This window comes from Fulmarus glacialis, unplaced genomic scaffold (genome assembly GCF_000690835.1).
Source record: "Fulmarus glacialis isolate BGI_N327 unplaced genomic scaffold, ASM69083v1 scaffold12815, whole genome shotgun sequence".
Lineage (NCBI taxonomy): Eukaryota > Metazoa > Chordata > Aves > Procellariiformes > Procellariidae > Fulmarus > Fulmarus glacialis.
Window position 1 is genome coordinate 225 of NW_009214975.1, and position 18,530 is coordinate 18,754.

An 18,530-nucleotide genomic window follows, 5' to 3' on the forward strand; every position below is an offset into this window, starting at 1 on the left:
GAAAAGGCAGTGTTTTTTCCTAACACCAGAGATAATCACGAAGGAGTTTATGGTGGCATATTTATTGAACTGCTGGGGACTGGCATCTCATGAATAGCTCGTAAAGTTGTATTACTCTCTGTACATTAGCCCTCTAACACTTAAACTCCGAAATGCCTTTTCCTCGGTTTGTATTGTGTTTTGATTAACACTAGAAGTGCATTCTATTATACAGGTTTTCTTGTGAAAAATAACCCTGTTAATTGGCAGGAGATTAAAAGGTACCTCATTAATAATAAATGTGACAATTTAATAATTTCCCTGTAATCCCCAATGCCCAAATTAAAGGGACAGACAGCCATATTCACCATGATCAGTTTTATTGCTTGAGAACCAGAGTACTCATTTCTAAAGGCCTTCAAAGTTACCATGAGTTGAGTTCGCTTAAATAGAATTACTGTGTGGTTATAATGCAACATGGCACAATAACAATACAGAGCGCAGACACCCTTTGGGCAACAGTACTTAATATAAACCCAGACTGTACTGTTGAGAAAACATTCTGCAAGCGGACATCAAATCATTTTCAATGGTAGTGATTTATACCAAAATCAAGCATCAATCTAATGCCATCACGCAGTCCATGAACTCTGTAGTGTTCTAAATTAAATCAATAAAACATACATTTGTGTTTCATCAACAGACTCCCTAATCACCTTTTAATGTTGTATTTAGTGGTGGGAGAAAAATGTTTGTAACAAGATTATATTGTAGGCTGCACTGAGCTACTAACCAGGAAAATTTACAGTCTTTTTTTTTTTTAACACTGTATAAATACAGTCTGTGTCCAATACAGTTGCTACCTGAAGCAGACTATTATTTTCTTCTCCCATGTTGTTATTGTTTCAATATAGAATACTTGGCACCATAAAACAGTAACAAAAGACGGACAAAAACAGTTTACAAAATTCTGGAAAGTTACACCCAAACCTAGCTAAGAACTTCACATTCAATCCTTAATATTACATAGAAAGAAGGGATTATAGGAGTAACAAAGTGAAACTGCTAATATATGTGCTATATAGTATGCTATATATCTGTATCCAGGATGGCACTGCTATATATTATTTAGTATATAAATGTTGGTTGTTGATGTACACTTAACTAAACCTGCTAAGACTCCAACACTAACTGCTGATATGGCACTCTCAAGCATTCATATTGGAAAGTATATTTAGCGTAAGTTTTGGTCAGGTTTATAAATTATTTATATATCTGTGTATATATACACATACATACATATATATACACACACATATATATGTATGTATAGAAAGCAGCTGCTGTGTGATTCAAAAACCATGTAACATGGCAGTATAGTAAATAACATGAGAAAAAATTATAAAAATGAAAAACATAATACTAAAACTAAAACACAAACCATAAGCCTTGGTCAACAAAGAAAATACCATTTAAAACCATCAATATCTCTATCTATACAATCCAATGTACAAAACCCCAAAGTGGTAAAGATATATAATGTTAGGTATGACACCTTTAAAAGTTTATAATATGCTGAAATAGCTTTTCCACATTGACAAACACTTATTAAAAGTTGAAAGTTGTGAAATCTAAAATACATAACATCTCTGCTGTCTATTTAGAGTTTTGGCAACAGAATTGTGACATATATATAAAAAATAATTCCACATTTCTACTTGATGTCACATGAACATACAAGACAGTGAGGTATGTGAGGCTTTTCTCGAACAGAGTCCAGATGCTGAAGCATAGTGTACGATCAGCAGTCTAAAAATGTGGCACTCGGGACTTGATTTATTAATACAGTTGTTACGAATATGTATTTCAGTATACTGCGTATTCCTTCCCCTCCTTGCTACAGTGTGGTTTCACGGAAAATCTTCTCATTTCGTAGGCATCTTTTTCCTGTTGCAGAATTGGCATTTTTTTAAAAAGAAAAATAAACACAGGGGAAATGATGTAGAAAATATAAACGTAAAGGAAAAAAATGATATTTACCACCACATCACTGCACGACACAACACTTGTGCACATTTGCAATAGGTTTACCTGCCCCAGCAGCTATTCGAAAGGACAGGAACACAGGCTGCAGCAAGTTAGGGAAAAATAGAAGTTACACATTTGAAATATAAACATTTTTTTTACAGTTAGTAGTAAACACAATAAAAAATCCTCTATGACTGGAAACAAAATGATGCAACAATTTCTTGGATTAATCTAACTACAAAATGCACAAGAGAACTACATCAGCTCCTTACGGGTCTCTGCTCCCATGGAAATCTAAGGGAAAATTTGCCACTGATTTCTCTGGGAAGAGGTTTGGGTCCCATGCACAACTCCCTTTTATCACAGAATTAGCTCCACTGAAAGTGCCATGTTAAAAAAATCCATGTTAATTACAGTGGTGACAAAGGAAACAAAAATTACTATTTCCGAACTGGCTGTCCTTCAGCTGCTGACACACTGAACTTTTCATTTTACTGGAGAAGTTAGTAAACTTCTGTATTTTAAAATCTGACTTGGATGATTCTGGACCAAATATCTTAAGTGCATTCTTCCTTAGAAAAACAATACTCTTTCTCACAAGAACTCTGACCATGAAAGTAAATATAGTGATATATTTGTGAATGTGGATTTACGTGTACACGTGCATGCACACATGTAATTACCCATTATTCATCACTGAAATATCATTCAAGAGCCTTAACACTCTCTCTAGGACTGATAACATTACCATTGTCGTACAGTTTACAAGGTTTTGCAAGTTTCTAGTTGAATTTTTATATAGGTTTTATACAGTTTTTATATAGGCTTTCAGACGTTACCTCCTACTCCTCAATCAGGTTTTTTTCAAAGAAAGCAAATACTCCAATTTGCTGTATTTCTAACTTAGCTTTCCATCTGGTACCTTCAGCAGAGGAGATTGTTTATAAAATTCATGTCTTTTTCTTCACTTTAACAACTGGTATTTATGTAATTCTATATCCTTTTTCTCACTTGTTGCTTAAATATGGAACTGCCAATGTTATTTTACTAATAAGCAGCTAGGCACCAAATTAATTGAAACTATGTTTTGGAAGCAATTTTGATAACCCGATGAAAATATTTTTGTTTTACAAGAATAGTCGTGTGCACAGACAGTTGCTCCTCTTCATTTTGTATTGTATTATGCTTTCATTCTAGTGCACATCATCCTGTACTTTATTTGAGTTCATACAAGTATCTACTCTAATATACTGGCTGATTTAAGTTGACTTCAACTTTAAAACATTTTCGAGGCTTTAAATTAAAAATAGGACAGAGAGATAGTTGACTTAAATATAAAATTAAGAGAAACTAGTGCATACATTCTCCTTCCTAATAAAAAAGACTTAGAAGATACAATACTAAAATGTTTAAGTTAATTACCTTGTGATCCCCCATGCAGACATTTGGCCCAATGTGGTCATATATTACTATCTTCTCATCGTTTTCTGACTAGTTAAAAAAACACAACAAAACACTAGTCAGTTCAAGTATCCTCCAGATTACAGAAACAGAAAGAAATACGGAAATAATTTATGCAAATAGTTCAAACCAGTTTCTGAATGAAGTGATACTAACACATCTTTGCTTGGCTTCTCCAGAGAAAGACCATGTAGAATGAATTTTTATGTCCAGTACTGCTTGCAGTAATTTGTGCAATTTGTCCACGTAAAATAACTCATGAAGTCGCTGCATCTACTCCTTGCTTCTGGGACCTCAAGAAATTTTAGTGAGTAACACTTGGATAGATGAAATGAATGACTCAGTTATGATTGCATTCCAGCTTTGCCAGTGAAATGCAGCTAACACATTTGGCTAGTCCTTTTTTTAAGAACAACACACAATTTTTATTGAATTAGGTGGGACGTATGTAGTTCTTCGAATTAAATGCAATCCACATTGCCTTATAAGAGCATTTGATTTCATCACATAGGTGATTTTAAATGTTCAGAGAGATGAATTAATTATTTACAGTTTATGAGTATAATCTTTAACCATTTCTATGACATATATTTCTTCATCTGGGAAAAAGCATGAAGTGATTTTAAGAAAATCAGCAGCAAATGAAAGATGACATTCCTCCAGTCTCCATTATGAATTGCTTTCATTTTGTTCCATGTTGAACTTTATCCTTATACACTGACTTCTTGAGCATTTGTAGCTTAATGAATAATAAAATGTACTCATCTTTCTGTCATTTGCAATAAATGTGATTTTGAGAATCTGTTTTGATTCTCTAGCACAGTACTTCAGGAATAAATACAAATACGTTGCCATACAAGACAATTTCTTATTATGCTGAACAATTCCTATAAGCTAATTAAATCTGCAATCTGCACACTCTCAAGTCTCGAATACAATCACAGATGTGGTTTAAACTAGTTGGCAATACTAATTTATTTTGTATGAAACAGTCAAGACTTTCTCATCTGTAATCAGTCAAGTTTGACTGGGCAGTAACTTTATATAAACAGTAGCATTTAGGACTATAAAGTTAAAACTGAATTATCTTTAATGCAGTAAGGAAGCTTAAGGTCAGATTTACTTTATAGCACGGTTGTCTGCCAAAAATATAAAAACATAACCTTCTGCATTGTATGCATGAGCACTTTCCAATATTTCAAGATCATAATGCCACTAGCATCGGAAGTGGGGATACATTCATCAAAAGCGACTTGATAATTTACAAAGGCAGCATAAAATTGTGGATTTTCAACTGCATAATCTTTAGACAGATAAACAAATTACAACGGTGCACAAGCAGAAACAATATACACTTGGCTGAGCATTCATTACTTCATGCTATCAGGCATCAACGCAGCTCCCTAGCAGTGGGCAACCTTTGGTGTTTTAGGGCTCAGGAAGCATAAAATAACATGATGGTGAGGTAACCGACCATAGCATGATAGATGATGTTGCATGAAAGCTGTTTACAGCCCCATGTCTGTACAATCTGTAATGCCTACTGTGTAGCTGAACACACTGTACAGTGTGGTAATTTGTGCATACTATTCTTTCTTTACATAGGATTAAAATGCAGATTTACTATATTTTTTGTTTGAAATAAAGTATAGACTTGCTAAGACAGAAAAATAAATTGTTTATTTGCCTATAAGAAAAATTAATGCAGCAAAATAATTACCTGCATAAGAATTTTCAATAGCTAGTTACAAGCAAAAAGTCTTTAAAAATTTATATACATTTATATTTTAAGGATTTGCTACAGTGTAATCAGTTAATTAAAATTTGCTTTTACTTTCTTCACAGTTCCTTTTAAAGTTGCAAAGCGTAAGTCTCTGCAATGGAATAAATTCTCAATGGCTAGACAAACACTGCTTACTGTGTAGAACCACAAAAACTTGTAAGGTCATTTTGCCCTTTCCTTTATCAGTTCAGCATTCTTTTCTACTGAGTATTTTCATTAAGTTTTATGGGCCAGAATTACAGTTTGGTTTTGAGTTGGATAAGCTAAGTCCTTTATTGGTATAGACTCACTGAGTTAAACAACTGTGCCAGTTTGGCCTCATCTGCATCTGTAATTTTGCATATGCATTTCTGGAGATGTTGCAGACTGCATGCTCATAATTTGCAAATACAAAGCTGCAGAGACAAAATTATACGCATTTTTTAAATGTAAGCTTTGAATGATGCAACTGACTGGGTTTCTGTTCCATGGAGACTAAGAATTGGGCCAAGTGCCCTCACAGTTACAAATTTCTTTAACGCTCTAACTTTGTTTTCCTTTGTTTAATTTTCTCCCATTATATCCAAGTTATACCCCCCTAGATAATCTGAAAGAATTCCTTTCCCTCTGTACTGTTTACACTCCTCAAGCCTTTGTGTACACTTCTATCTCCTTATTCATAGCTTAAAAAAACCATCTTCCCTCATTGGCCTGCCCTCACAGTTACAAATTTCTTTAACGCTCTAACTTTGTTTTCCTTTGTTTAATTTTCTCCCATTATATCCAAGTTATACCCCCCTAGATAATCTGAAAGAATTCCTTTCCCTCTGTACTGTTTACACTCCTCAAGCCTTTGTGTACACTTCTATCTCCTTATTCATAGCTTAAAAAAACCATCTTCCCTCATTGGCCACTTTTAGGAATTTCATGGGCGCCAAGTACTATCTGTAGTATTTTGGGTAAAGTCTCACTTTTTCATACGATATTTCTGTATAAGAAGATCAAATAACATTGGTTTTGACATTACTATTTTACTATAAAGCCGGTATTCCTCTTAGCTTCACAATTTTTTTTATTAAATACTGCAGTACATGCATTGTCTAAAATTTTGGGCAAAACTTCAAGGTATCATGCAGACACATCTTACACATCAAAATGTGTGAGGAAGTACATCAAATTGAAATTTGAGTAGCTACGGAAAAAATGTTCTCAGCCGTTCAGTGAGTTATATACTGCAAAGCAAACAGCCTAATCATGAGATAAATAACCCTGATGAGAGAGAAACAGAAGGTTATAAACTTCAGGAAAGCAAATTTCAAGGGTTTCATTAATTTAAACAGAAAAAAAAAGCCATGAAGCTGTAGAATATGGATTTATTCGCAAAGATTATTTTCTGCAATTCACTCCCATTAAACTGTATTAGTTATACAGGAACATACAGACAGACACATGACTCTGGGCAATTTTGGGTTTGGTAACTCTGTTAGGTATGAGACAGTCATACAGTCTGGTCAGCAAGATAACCTCAATGCAACAGTGCTGAAAAGTCACAGCACGTTCATTCTTGCATCGCACTCATGGCCATGGCTAGCACAGCAGGGAAAATTTAGCTCAGAGCAGAAAGGCATGGGTGAGATCTCCTTACACTATACACTGATTTCCTGATGTGTTCTTGGTCCTTTAGAACAACTGATAGCCAGTGTAAACAGGACAGGTCTCCAGTTGCCATGAACAAGCACACAGGAAAAACAGAGGCAGTGTAAGTTGGCATACGTAACCGGCTGACCTGGTTCAGTGTTTCCAAGCAAAGGAGGAGAGCAGAGCGGAGCAAGGAGGAGAGAGAGAAAACGAGAGAAAAGGAAAATTGGAAGGCTCCTGAACTATATTTAGGTCATTTAACCTTGGATAGAGCATCACCAACTTTACCTACCTCTACACACTAAAATCCCAAGAGGAACTATATGTTCTAAAAATGTTGCACAATCGTATTTTTAAAGCTCTAATGGAATGTCTAAATTTAGGCACTTAATTGGTGTACCAAAGTTAGGAGCCTACCTGCTGGAGACTCTGTCTTCATTCAGGGGACAGGAGATTTAGCCCATCTAGGATCTGACGTATTCTTGGGAAATCCAGTTCTCACCATCAGCAACAGAGGGAACCTAAATCTACCACGCTTGTAACTCCGGTACCTCAAGCTGTTGCTATACAGGTTTTTCTTTCAATAGCATTACTCCTCAGTCAGTGGCCACTCCTAGTTACTTTTGTCCGCATCTGTGCTGAATCCTCAGTAAGGGCAGTACTGTTACTTATGTTACTGTACAGTGGACTGGACTGGGGACTGATGGAGGTTTTTTATTTTTTGCTACTCTTTTTTAAAGCAGGCACAGTTTCCCAGTCTGGTTCACAAACATCCCACTATAGCACTGACAAGTACAGAAGCAGCACAGGACAGATGACAGGCAGCCAGTGTTGGCAGCTCAGATACCAAAAGAAGCATTTGTGAAAGCTCGTGCTTTGGTAACTGCCAATGGGTTAACTGGGACAAATCCACATTCTCGGGTGGAAAGCACTGGAGGCATAACAGTTCATTATTGCCATGGTATGCTGTCTCCGGCTTGGTGAGCGTTTGCTACAGGCAACTGAAAATTCAAGGACAAGCAGAAGTCTATCAGCCCTACCTACCTTTGCTGAAGATAAACACAACTCGGAGGCAGCGGGGTGGCTGCAGGTCCGTACTTACTTTCAGAATGAGCTCCTTGGCTGAGTGGGACATGAGGATTCTGTCGCACCAGGCTGGACATCTCGTATTCATGTACTGCTTTCCCTGGCTAGAGTCCTCGCTGTATGGATAACTGCAAACAAATCACAATTACAACCATCGGCAACTTTTTGCAAAGCAGCCTGAAACCTCTGGCTCAAATGACCACACTAATTAAAAAATTTAACTGGCAAAAAGCAGCTCTTTTAGACACCTCTCATATTTATCTTTCTTTTCTCCTCCCCCTTTCTTTCTCACGTGCTCTTTCTCTATTTCTCTTCTCATACCTACAATCCTACTTTAGGCCAACATGTTAAGACACATACAGTTTCAAAACTCTCACCTCCTACGTTGCATTTTTGCACGTGAGAGTGTTTAAAGACAGCTGACTATTGATCTACGTGAAAGCATGAAAATCAGTTCAACAACAACTCAAGTACAGAGTAGGCTGTTGGCTATGACTATGGAAAATGAATAGGCAGAAGATGAAAAAGGAAACTTAGGGAAAAAAAGGTTCATCTCACGGGATTTCTTTGCATGATTCTCTCAAGAAGAGCTATCTAGGAATAATTTAACAGAAAATGGAGTTCAGAGCACTGGGATCTCTGCAGCTGTACACAAACCCCACCTGTACAGATTCTCTAAGGCTGACAGAAAGGAAGATAAGACAAGAAAGCAAGCTTTTCAGGGGATTTCTTCAGAACTAAGGAATTAGGAATGTGGTTTAAGGAAAATGATGCTGACTACATAAGGTTCTGTACCTTTATATGAAATGGTGTTAACAAAAAGTAGATTATTTTATAAAGACATCTGAAATAGAAGCTGATTAAATGGTAGTTATGCCATGGGGTCATTATAAATGTGCTACAGGATCTCCAGTGTATTCTAACTTAGCTTTAAAAGGCAACAGAAAGTGTTTACTTTAACCTACAGAACAGCCTAAAATAATTTAACTCAACATGTGAGCCCACAGGCTGAAGTCTTCTAAAGCACCTGAAGTGGCAACCTCTGCATCAACTGTCAGAACTTTGGCTGAGGCCAAGGTTTTCCTCATTTTATCCAAATGTTCTCACTAGTTTTATATGATAGAACTTTGAATTTGATGATGGCTTATCATGCTGTAAGGCCCACTGTCTTCCCAGACCATTTCCAAAATGGCATGGGTAAGTAGCCGAGAGGGATTTTGGAGAAATCCAGAGGGTTTGTGACAGGTTCAATCTCTTGAATATTGGGCGTGAATGAATTGAGGTTTGTCCTTGATAAAAGTCTTCAAACAAAAAACATAACGCTGGTGCATATTATCTACATATGTATGTGTGGGTGTATTTAAAATGACATTTGCATTTTGTTCTGCTCATCACTGAATTCATAAAGGAAATACTGAGGTTTTCATGGTATGTGTGTTAAAATAACATTTCTGCTATTGTAACAAAAGGGTTTGCATGCTTGAAAAGAAACTTATTTACCACCCTACTTGGTGTGATACTCTGAAACTGAGACATACAGCTTTCTACCAAATGGGTTTACAAGCTACACTGCCATTAAAAAGATTAGCCATGGCAAACATCCAAGAAAAGCGTACTGAACGTATTGGAACAAACCAGTGATCTCAGTACCTTTTCCACCTCATCAAACCTAACAAGACTCATTTTCAAAACATATTATGAGAATTCAATTTGCTGCTTCACTGACATACAGAAGTACAGCTTATTTCTGAGTGTATGTGAAATATTTTGATGATGTAATACTATTGGTAATAGAAGTTCTTTGTCTGCAATTTAAGGGTTGACTTTTTCTGGTAACCTCTTACTTTAGTTACTCAAGAACCCCACATAACTGAAGCTACTTTTTATGACATAAGGTAGAAGAATCAATCACATTTCATACAATCCTTCCTTTTACAGCATTAACTATATGGCTTCTAAAGTATGATGTTCCATACCTGGAATGATCTGTTACTCCTATGTGTTAGAGCATTTCATCCGAGAGCCTATATTCTGTGAAATGGTATTTATCAATTTGCTTTATTGATCTTAACATTTTCACAGGGTGAAAACTTCTGCCAATTTTTCAAGGTCTTTAGCGCTGATCACCCAGTCAAGAAGTTACTGTAGTTTACAAATATCTTTGACAAATCGGATTTCTAATGGCTGGGACAGAGATGAAAATAAATGCTGCAAAAGTTATCCAGACAAAATGATCTGTGGGTAATAATTTAATACAAGGAAGTGGGGCAAGCGCTTCTTTTTGTAAGGCAGTATCCTTCCTTCAGGCCAGAAGTGTGGAAGCATTCTGTCTTGCTGCACTCTGATGAATAAGGCTTCTCCCTCCGCACCACTGCCTCTTTGGCTTGTGCAAGTCTCACTCTCAGTGAAATGCTGACATAGACATAAAAAATAATAACTAGATACACCCCCAAAAAATAAGGAAAACTACTTGCTTTCCTCCTTCATGCTCCAGAAGTGTCACAAATACTTTGGAATAAGCAGGCTTCTTTTGTAGATGGGCTCAAAAAGTGATCATAGCTAAATATGACTCAAAATTGCTGGGAGGGACTCTTTTTTGTGACTTAACAGGATAGTTTAGTTTATTATATGCCATTTATCTTAAACAGATTTTTGCAAATACAAGCTCTATTAGAGGTTTCTGGAATAAGACTGTCACTTCATGAAACATACTGCTGAATGTATACTATTGCAGAATAAAACTTCCCAAACAACATACATTCCAGTAGTTGTCTCCATCATCCTGTTCCGTAGTTAAATGAACAGTGGAATGAAAATAGTGTGACTGCTTCCAGAATTGAATCATCTTCTTGTGAACGCTGAAGCTTTTACTTGGTTGGAGCATCTATAAGGGTTTTCTCCCCTATGGATACTCGTGATTCTTACATGATGTTACCTTGTTCAGATGCCTTCCCACCAGCTGATGGGATTTAAAACCAGTCAATAGAAGCAATCAAAAGAGGAGACAGACAGATGCATAAGCATTTCAGGAAGCCAGGCTGATGATTCTGGTGCTGCCATAACAAAGATGTTGCAAAAATCAAAGACACAAGGAAAACACCCAAAGCCTCTGAACTGCCACACACAACAGCTCAAATTTCAGTCTTGTCCACAAAATCTGTCACCAGAATGCAGCCTTTGGGTGTGTTCCTGCACTCCCTGCAAACACACGTCTCCTGAAGTTGGCAAACTTGGCCCCAGAACCGTGAAGGCTGCAGGGTGCCCAACAGGATAACTAACAGGAGAGCATGTATTTCAGAAAAAGCAGGATATAAAGTCATGACACTCATTTTGCTTCTTCCAATACAGCAACTGCCCAGATAGCACAGACTCAAGATGGTACTCAAGAAATTGGAAAATATTTCCACTGACTTCAATGGGCTAACCAAGATACAAGTGTGCTAATACACACTTCCATTTGACTATTAAGTTTTTGTTCTCTCTAGGGTGGCTTTACGATGTATCTCCTCTTTTCCTTCCTTTCAACCCCACTTCTCACCTGCTTCTTTGAAATAAAGCATAAATAGTCTCTTTTAAAGAATAACGTAAAGTTAAATTTGTATGCATGCAAAAAGCAGAACTATTCTTGTAATACACATCTTCCAAAAGACATTAAGCATAAGATTGTCTACTATCGAGTGCATTAAAATAGCTTTGTTTTGCTGACATCTCCAGCCTCTTTTAACACATCCATTCCAGGCAAGTAAGGAACTCACAGTTCTTAATTCAAAACTCAGTTAGATTTTCTGATCTATGAATTGTATAAACAATTTCAGGCTTGATAAAAACAACTGCAGATTTGATAAAAATGATTTTAAGGACTCTACACCAAATAATCAAACGTTAAAAATTCCAGTATTAATCTCCCAGAGGGTGAGCATCATGCCACCTTTCTGTCCATGCATTATTAGTCTTGACCATCAGGACTGTGACTGTGGCAGAGAAAAAGGGAAAACCAGCTCAGTCCCATGACTAGACATGAAAGAATGTATTTCTTTTCTTTCAGTAGCATTCTGCCTCAATCACAATCTATCTTGTGCAATGTACAAAAAACAGTGATCTTGAGAATGAATAGCGAGTGCTCATGTAAAAATGATGACATAACAGATAAAGGCCTCTAGGTACCACTGAAATACAAATGATAAATAGATATAATGCTAACACATACAGGTACTAAGATAAGTTAAGACTGTACACACCTCCTAACTTTAGTATTCAGTATGGTTACTGACTTTTTTTTACACAAACTGTATTTAAAAATACAAATGGAGAAATGAGGAATTCCATGTGGAACAACTTTTCTGCCCTGTTTAAAACAGTGGCAAATTTCAAATTTAGGACCTTAACCATTCATGTTAGCTGAATAACTAATAGCCAAAATAATCTTATTCTCTGTGTATGCCAGCCAGTAAAGTTATGCAAAATATACTTTGACTGTATATGCCTCTGGATGATGGACAGACAGGCAGTTCTGGAGCTGGAGCATCCATGCGAGAAGCTTGTACGATTTATCTCTAGTTGTTGAGGATTTATTCTTTCTCAAGATGCTCCTCCTAGCTTCTGTTCCACCTTGTTTCACAAACTTTTGTTTCATTTACACTAATTTTATTTAACCAGAAGGATTACTGTCAGGTGGGTTTTCTGAATAAAACTTCCAAAACGTACTAATTAAAGCAACATCATTAATATAATGCTCAATGTTGTCAAACTTTAACCAAACATTTCAAGAAATTGTTAACTAACTCTGTTAATAACGAACAGGCTGTCCAATAAACTACTGGTATGACAGCTAATAAGGATGAGAGCTACTTGGCAATTGTTGGGGGAAAATAAACCATTAAGAGCGTCAGTAATATTATTGCACTACTGCTGTTGACAGGTATTGTCAAAGATGATTGGACACCTTTACAAAAATACTTAGTGCAAGGTGAAAAGTCTTCTGACATCATAAACCATCCTGTCAGCAGTGTCTTAACTCGAAACACAAGCCGACAATACCGTGTATACAACTGTCTCCTTAACTGGCATTTCCAGTCAGGAAAGATGTTCTAATGAACTCTTCTCTTGTGTGAGAACGGATAAAATATGTTACTGAGATGGGTGAAATGTACTTTCTAACAGGAAACAATTAATTCACTTTGGAGTGTTATTACCTTTAAAAGCTGTTACACGCAGTTCTGCTTTCCAGCTCATTTTTGCACATAGTGAACACAGTGAATACGCCCTGCTGCTGCTAATAGGTTTTGGTGTTCCTTTAGGGATTCTGCTTACTATGGTCAAGACATTCCCAGTAGTGTTGTAGGAAGTGTGACAACACCCACTAGGCAACAGTGGGGAAAAATTAAGCTATGTAATCTTTTTTAGTACAATAAAGGTCACTCTGAAAAATTGTGCATCCTATGTCTAGATTCATATGCAGATGTTTAGGCAAACTTTATCATGTTTCAGGGAGTGGAAATGCCTCCTATTCAAAGACCACTTGTTCTCACCTATTAATTGTCCCCACATTTTGTATCACTGAATTGTTTCTAATACAAAAGATCTGAGACAGGATGGAATTATAAAGCATCAATGAAAACCGAGCTCTTTATGAGAACAGCTGAGACACAGTTTTGATTTGGTCCGTTTTATTTTTGAACTTGGGTCTGGGTCCTCACATTTACTAAACCTTCTCTCACCTTTAAGTCTTTGTATTTACATATGATATTGAGAACTTCAAAAGGGAAAAAAATCCCAACCACTTTTCATCAGAAAAACTACTTAGTATTTTCATATTTTGTAAGAAAATGTTGGACCAATTTACCTTTAGCTCTGACACAGTTTCAGATTGTCTAAGATGCTTTTAGCAGAAGCAAGGACAGTGAATGTAGGCTGCCAGTTCAAGCTTTGGGTGCTTTGAAAGTTGTAAGGCCAAAGGTATAAATAAAAATATTTTGATATTTTTAATTGACAAGGTCCCAACCCAGCATTAGTGTGAGCTGGTACATGAGTGCGATTTCAATAAAATATCATTCAACCAGTCAAAGTATGACATCCAATTTTTGTCAGCTTCCAGATCATTAGCTTCTGCCTCCAAATTGAGTTACCATTTTATATTTATATAAAATTACCATTTTATATTTATATTAAGGGGATATTTGGGTTTCCTAGTTCTCTTCCTAACAAATGACCCCATATAATTTATCTTCATATGCTCATCTTAGGCAGCAGATAGTTAAAGCTAAGCAATAAGACACACTGCTGTTTGAATTAAATTAGCTGCTTCATATGTACCAAAATACTAATAAGCCTTCATGATGCTCTGCCGAGCTAACTGACCATGATATGCATCTCACTTAAGCCAAATCAGGAGGGTAAACACAGTCCTGCAAACACAGTAGTTAAAGTACAATGCGTTAAACAGCTGCTACTTGCAAAGGCTACACTAACTCCATGGTGATCACAGCAACAATCAGAGTCAAAGGTGACAATAAAAAGGGGGGTCACCCAGGCAATCCAGCAGCAAGGGGCAAGAAGGGTAAACAGGACTCAAGCCATAACTCCAGGCACAACACAAAACAGGAAGGTTAATGACACGATGTTTTTCTCTGAATCTTTTTTACGGATTTATGTTGGGCATATTGCTTTTTGGCTTAACATACTTCTTTGGAAAACATGTCTCTAATATGCTTCAGAGTTAACATTTCTGTATCACCAGTGTAAATCTGGACCTTTTCCAGTTAAAAAAAAAGAAACCCAGAGCCCCCTTCTTTTTCCAGCGAGCAACAACTGCTCCCCATAGAGAAAATCTCCCCTCGCTGATGACGAACATCCTATGGCTAAACCATGGCGATAATGTGAACATGGGCTAGTGCTTGCACCATCCCGCCGGCCGCCAGTGCCCCTTTGTGAGGCATTTCGCCTGTCCAGGAGCCAGAGGCTGGCACATGGCTAACAGCAACGGGTATGCTATGCTTTGCTGGTCAATACGAGTGTCGTGGAGAGGCCCAGCTAACAAAAATGGATTATTCAGCAATACGAATGCCTCAGCGTGTGCACCATGAGTGACACACTCTATTGCTTTAATAACAATAATGTTGTACTCCACTAAATATATGTAGTACCACTACTATTACCAGTGGATAAATGTAATGATGAATAATGTTGGCTTGTTGGGAAGGACCCAGTGCTGGCTTGTTTCAGCAAAACAATTTGATGTTACTGTATGTGTCTGTGATTGAGCTAAATGTCTTTTCTGGGAATGTGCCTGGCTTAGAGTAAGTTACTTTTGGGCTATAATTTACAAATTCTAATACTGGAAAAAAAATTACTGCAAAGCTGAGGCAATAGGTGGGACAGGGTTCAGGTTCCAAACTGCCGGGCTTTTCAACAGCACTTTCACACAAGAATACAATGAGCAGCCTGGTTAACAGCAAAGACCATAATCTGTTTAGAATTTGCTTTACTTTCTGCTTGCAGCACAGTTGTAATCCTCACCTTACACACTGCATACAGGAATGCTCAGTCCTTGAAACTTTTTTACTTCATTGATTTTCCTCTCTTTTTTCCTTTGCCACAATTCCTTAAAACAAACAGAACTGCTTGGGTAATTCTGTCCAGTTCCTCCCAAATTAAAGAAACACCCTATTTTAATCTGGAAATTAATTGAGAATGACGGTGAGAGCTGTACTGGTTTAATCTGAGGAGAGAAATGGGGATAATGTTTTCAAACCATTTTAAAAATGAAAACCATTTTAATGATTAAATTCTAATTGTTTTGGGGGAAATGACAGCTGTCTTTTTTGCTTCCAAAAGCTGTTTCTGTGCTCCAGCCTTAGATGCTGGAAGAACCTGGACAACTACACAGTGTCCTGTGGGAATTTGTTCCTCAGGGGCTGAAGGATCCACTGGTGATTTAAGATACTTGATACGTGGAAAGTATCTTAAAAGTGTTCACAGTGCATGAATGAGTATGAAGTATTTCTGTTTGGTAGAAAATACTTCTTAATTGGCAAAAAAATCATGTGTAATAAAAGTAACTGATAAAGCAAGCATAAAAATCATCTAGGGCTTTAACAATTTTTAATCCATTCGAGTGCCTAACTCCCCTTTTTGTGAGACAATAGGACCCAGGAGCATTACTGAGGTAATGTTCTAAGAAATGGGAATCCTGTTTGCTTCGGGAGTACTGCACCAGTCCTGGCAGCAGATGATTTGTATACTCTGAAAACACGCAGGGCAATTGGTGAGGACACTGGTAAGTAAAGGCAGCCTGTCGACATCTAAACCATCATCTTGTCTTCCTGTTTCGCGCCCAAGGGCGACAACCGGGATATGTACAATGGCACCCACAGGGCTGGGTACAAAAGGCAGAGCTGTTCTTCTCTGGACGGTCTCTGCAGAAGGGAAGGAACAAGTGAGCACATTTGAAAATGGCTTTGCTTCATGCAGAGCAGACTGGCTCACTCTCTAGGGCAAATTAGACCAGAAAAAACGCACATGCCGTTGTGCAACTTACTAGAATAAAAAAATGGTCATGGGACAAAATACAAGGGTAGAGAATAAATAGATTATAGACTAAACAGGATTCTGGCAGAGTAAGGGACCAGAGCCAAAGAGAATTCCAAAGGAGAAACACTCTTCCAAGAGCAAATGAGATTCAACCTGTCTCCTGGTGAGAGGTGTCAAAGCCAAGATACTGCCAATGCAGAAGGTCTGCTTGAGAAAAAATATCACACAGAGGATATCTAAGACACAAACATATGTCCAACCAGTAAATTACATGACAGCCTAATGCAACAACAAACAAGAACAGGTCACTTTAAGAGAATGATTAATACATGAGATTACTGTGCATGCAGACTTATCTGAAAGCAAACCTTGTAGGTGGGTGTGAACTCTTGCTAAAGTCAGCTCCTATCTTTGCTATACAACAGCTACAAGAATAATTATAATAATTAATGGAGAGCAGTGATAAAGGTAACAATTGCCCACCTGTATATTGACTGACCACAATGTCGTTACTTCTTTTTTCACACCTACCGCCTTTTGCAATGATTGCTGACTACCACAAACTCTTTTACAGCCTCACACTGAGCTTGCTGTTTGCTCACAGCCAGGCTGTTCAGCCCGTGACTGACAGAGCTTACAGAGTTTAAAATTCTGAATTGTATTTAGTCTCCAATGGCTAAGGTTGCTATGGGCTACATTAGATTACAAAGGGTAATGAGATGAAAACATGAATATTCACTATATAAAGTAAAAGACCTCAAAATACAGGAGTATAGGAATGGGTGAATAATGTCCGAAAAATACTCTGTTAGAAGGGGTCTTTATATTCTGTGTAAAGATAGCAGACTTGTAATGCAGCCTGTGATTTCTTATTAAGCTGCGATTCCTCTTCCAGCCTGCATTCGCTTTTGGCAGATTTCAGGAGGACTGAGGAAGGATTTGCTGTGGCTGAAGGCAGTGTGGTTTGCTACTTCTCCTATTCTCAGCCCAAGGGAAGACAAATGAGGAAAGGGGTGGGCTTTGAAGAGGCTAAGCTCTGGACTGGGGAGAGGAACAACTGACTCCGACTGTTTTCCCTGCTGGCTGGGAGAGATGGTTGCATTTTCTGCAGACACCTCTCCTTTGGCAGGTTTCTGGCGATCCCGACTGTGAAGTGCAAGAATGTGCCAGGGAACCCCCGTGGGCAGAGACTGCTAACCCAGGGTAAAACGGCTTCAGGACATACAGGTTGAGAGCTAGCAGGCTAAGACTTTTTTCCTCAAAGTTCATTCATTGCATCACTAGCATGCTGCTCTGTGATGCACGGGTTATACAGCATGGTCAGCTGATGATACAACTTAAGCACATATTCAAAGAATGAAAAGGAACCCAGAGTTGAAGAGGAATTTAGAAAAATGCCTAGATATTAAGTGCCCTGACGAACAGAGGAGATAATAGACAGCCTTGCAAATTAAGCAGATGCTGTAAGTGCTATGCTCAGTCAAGGCTTTGTTCTGAACGTTTTTGAGGGGTGACTGCTTGACCACCACTCCCTCCGTGCCACAGCAGGATGGTCAAGCAGGGTAGGATTAAGAATTCACATAACATCAAGCAGACATATGGTCTTAAACTAAATTACAGTTTTGCACTGGAGCAGGACAATAGTTTTGTTTTGTTTTGAGTTCCGTAAGTATGCCTGCAGAAATGCTATTTTTAGACATGGCTGGTAGGAGAGTTCAGAAGTGCCTTGGAATCCTTCCCACATACCAAGTTGACTGGAAAGAGTCCTGAAGCTAACATTCGCTAACACAGAGTCTACCAAGACCTTGTGGAAACCCACTTGCATATACATTAACATGAACTTACTGTGTTGCCTTAATACCATTCCATTTATAGCTACAAATTCAATTTATAACTATAATACACTATAAATTATCATAGAACTATTATTATATATATAATTATGATCTATACCTACCAAAATTAATGTATGATTGAAAATAATAATGTATTTATGTAAAATCCAACAAATGCCATTTGCATATTGCTTAGTAGTTTGAAAACTTAA

At 37.5% G+C, this 18,530-nt stretch overlaps 1 protein-coding gene across 1 annotated transcript in view; it reads right to left on the reverse strand.

Moving 5' to 3' along the window:
* Positions 1-342: 342 nt before the first annotated feature.
* INPP5A (inositol polyphosphate-5-phosphatase, 40kDa) overlaps positions 343-18,530 on the reverse strand; it is a 40,261-nt gene continuing 22,073 nt past the window's right edge. Inside the window, exons 4-7 of the mRNA XM_009578795.1 lie at positions 7,971-8,082; positions 3,430-3,498; positions 2,020-2,107; positions 343-1,926 (exon numbers count right to left, since the gene is read on the reverse strand). Coding sequence (XP_009577090.1) covers positions 2,027-2,107; positions 3,430-3,498; positions 7,971-8,082 — 262 coding nt within the window. The 3' untranslated portion in view covers positions 343-1,926; positions 2,020-2,026. The remainder of the gene's footprint in view (positions 1,927-2,019; positions 2,108-3,429; positions 3,499-7,970; positions 8,083-18,530) is intronic.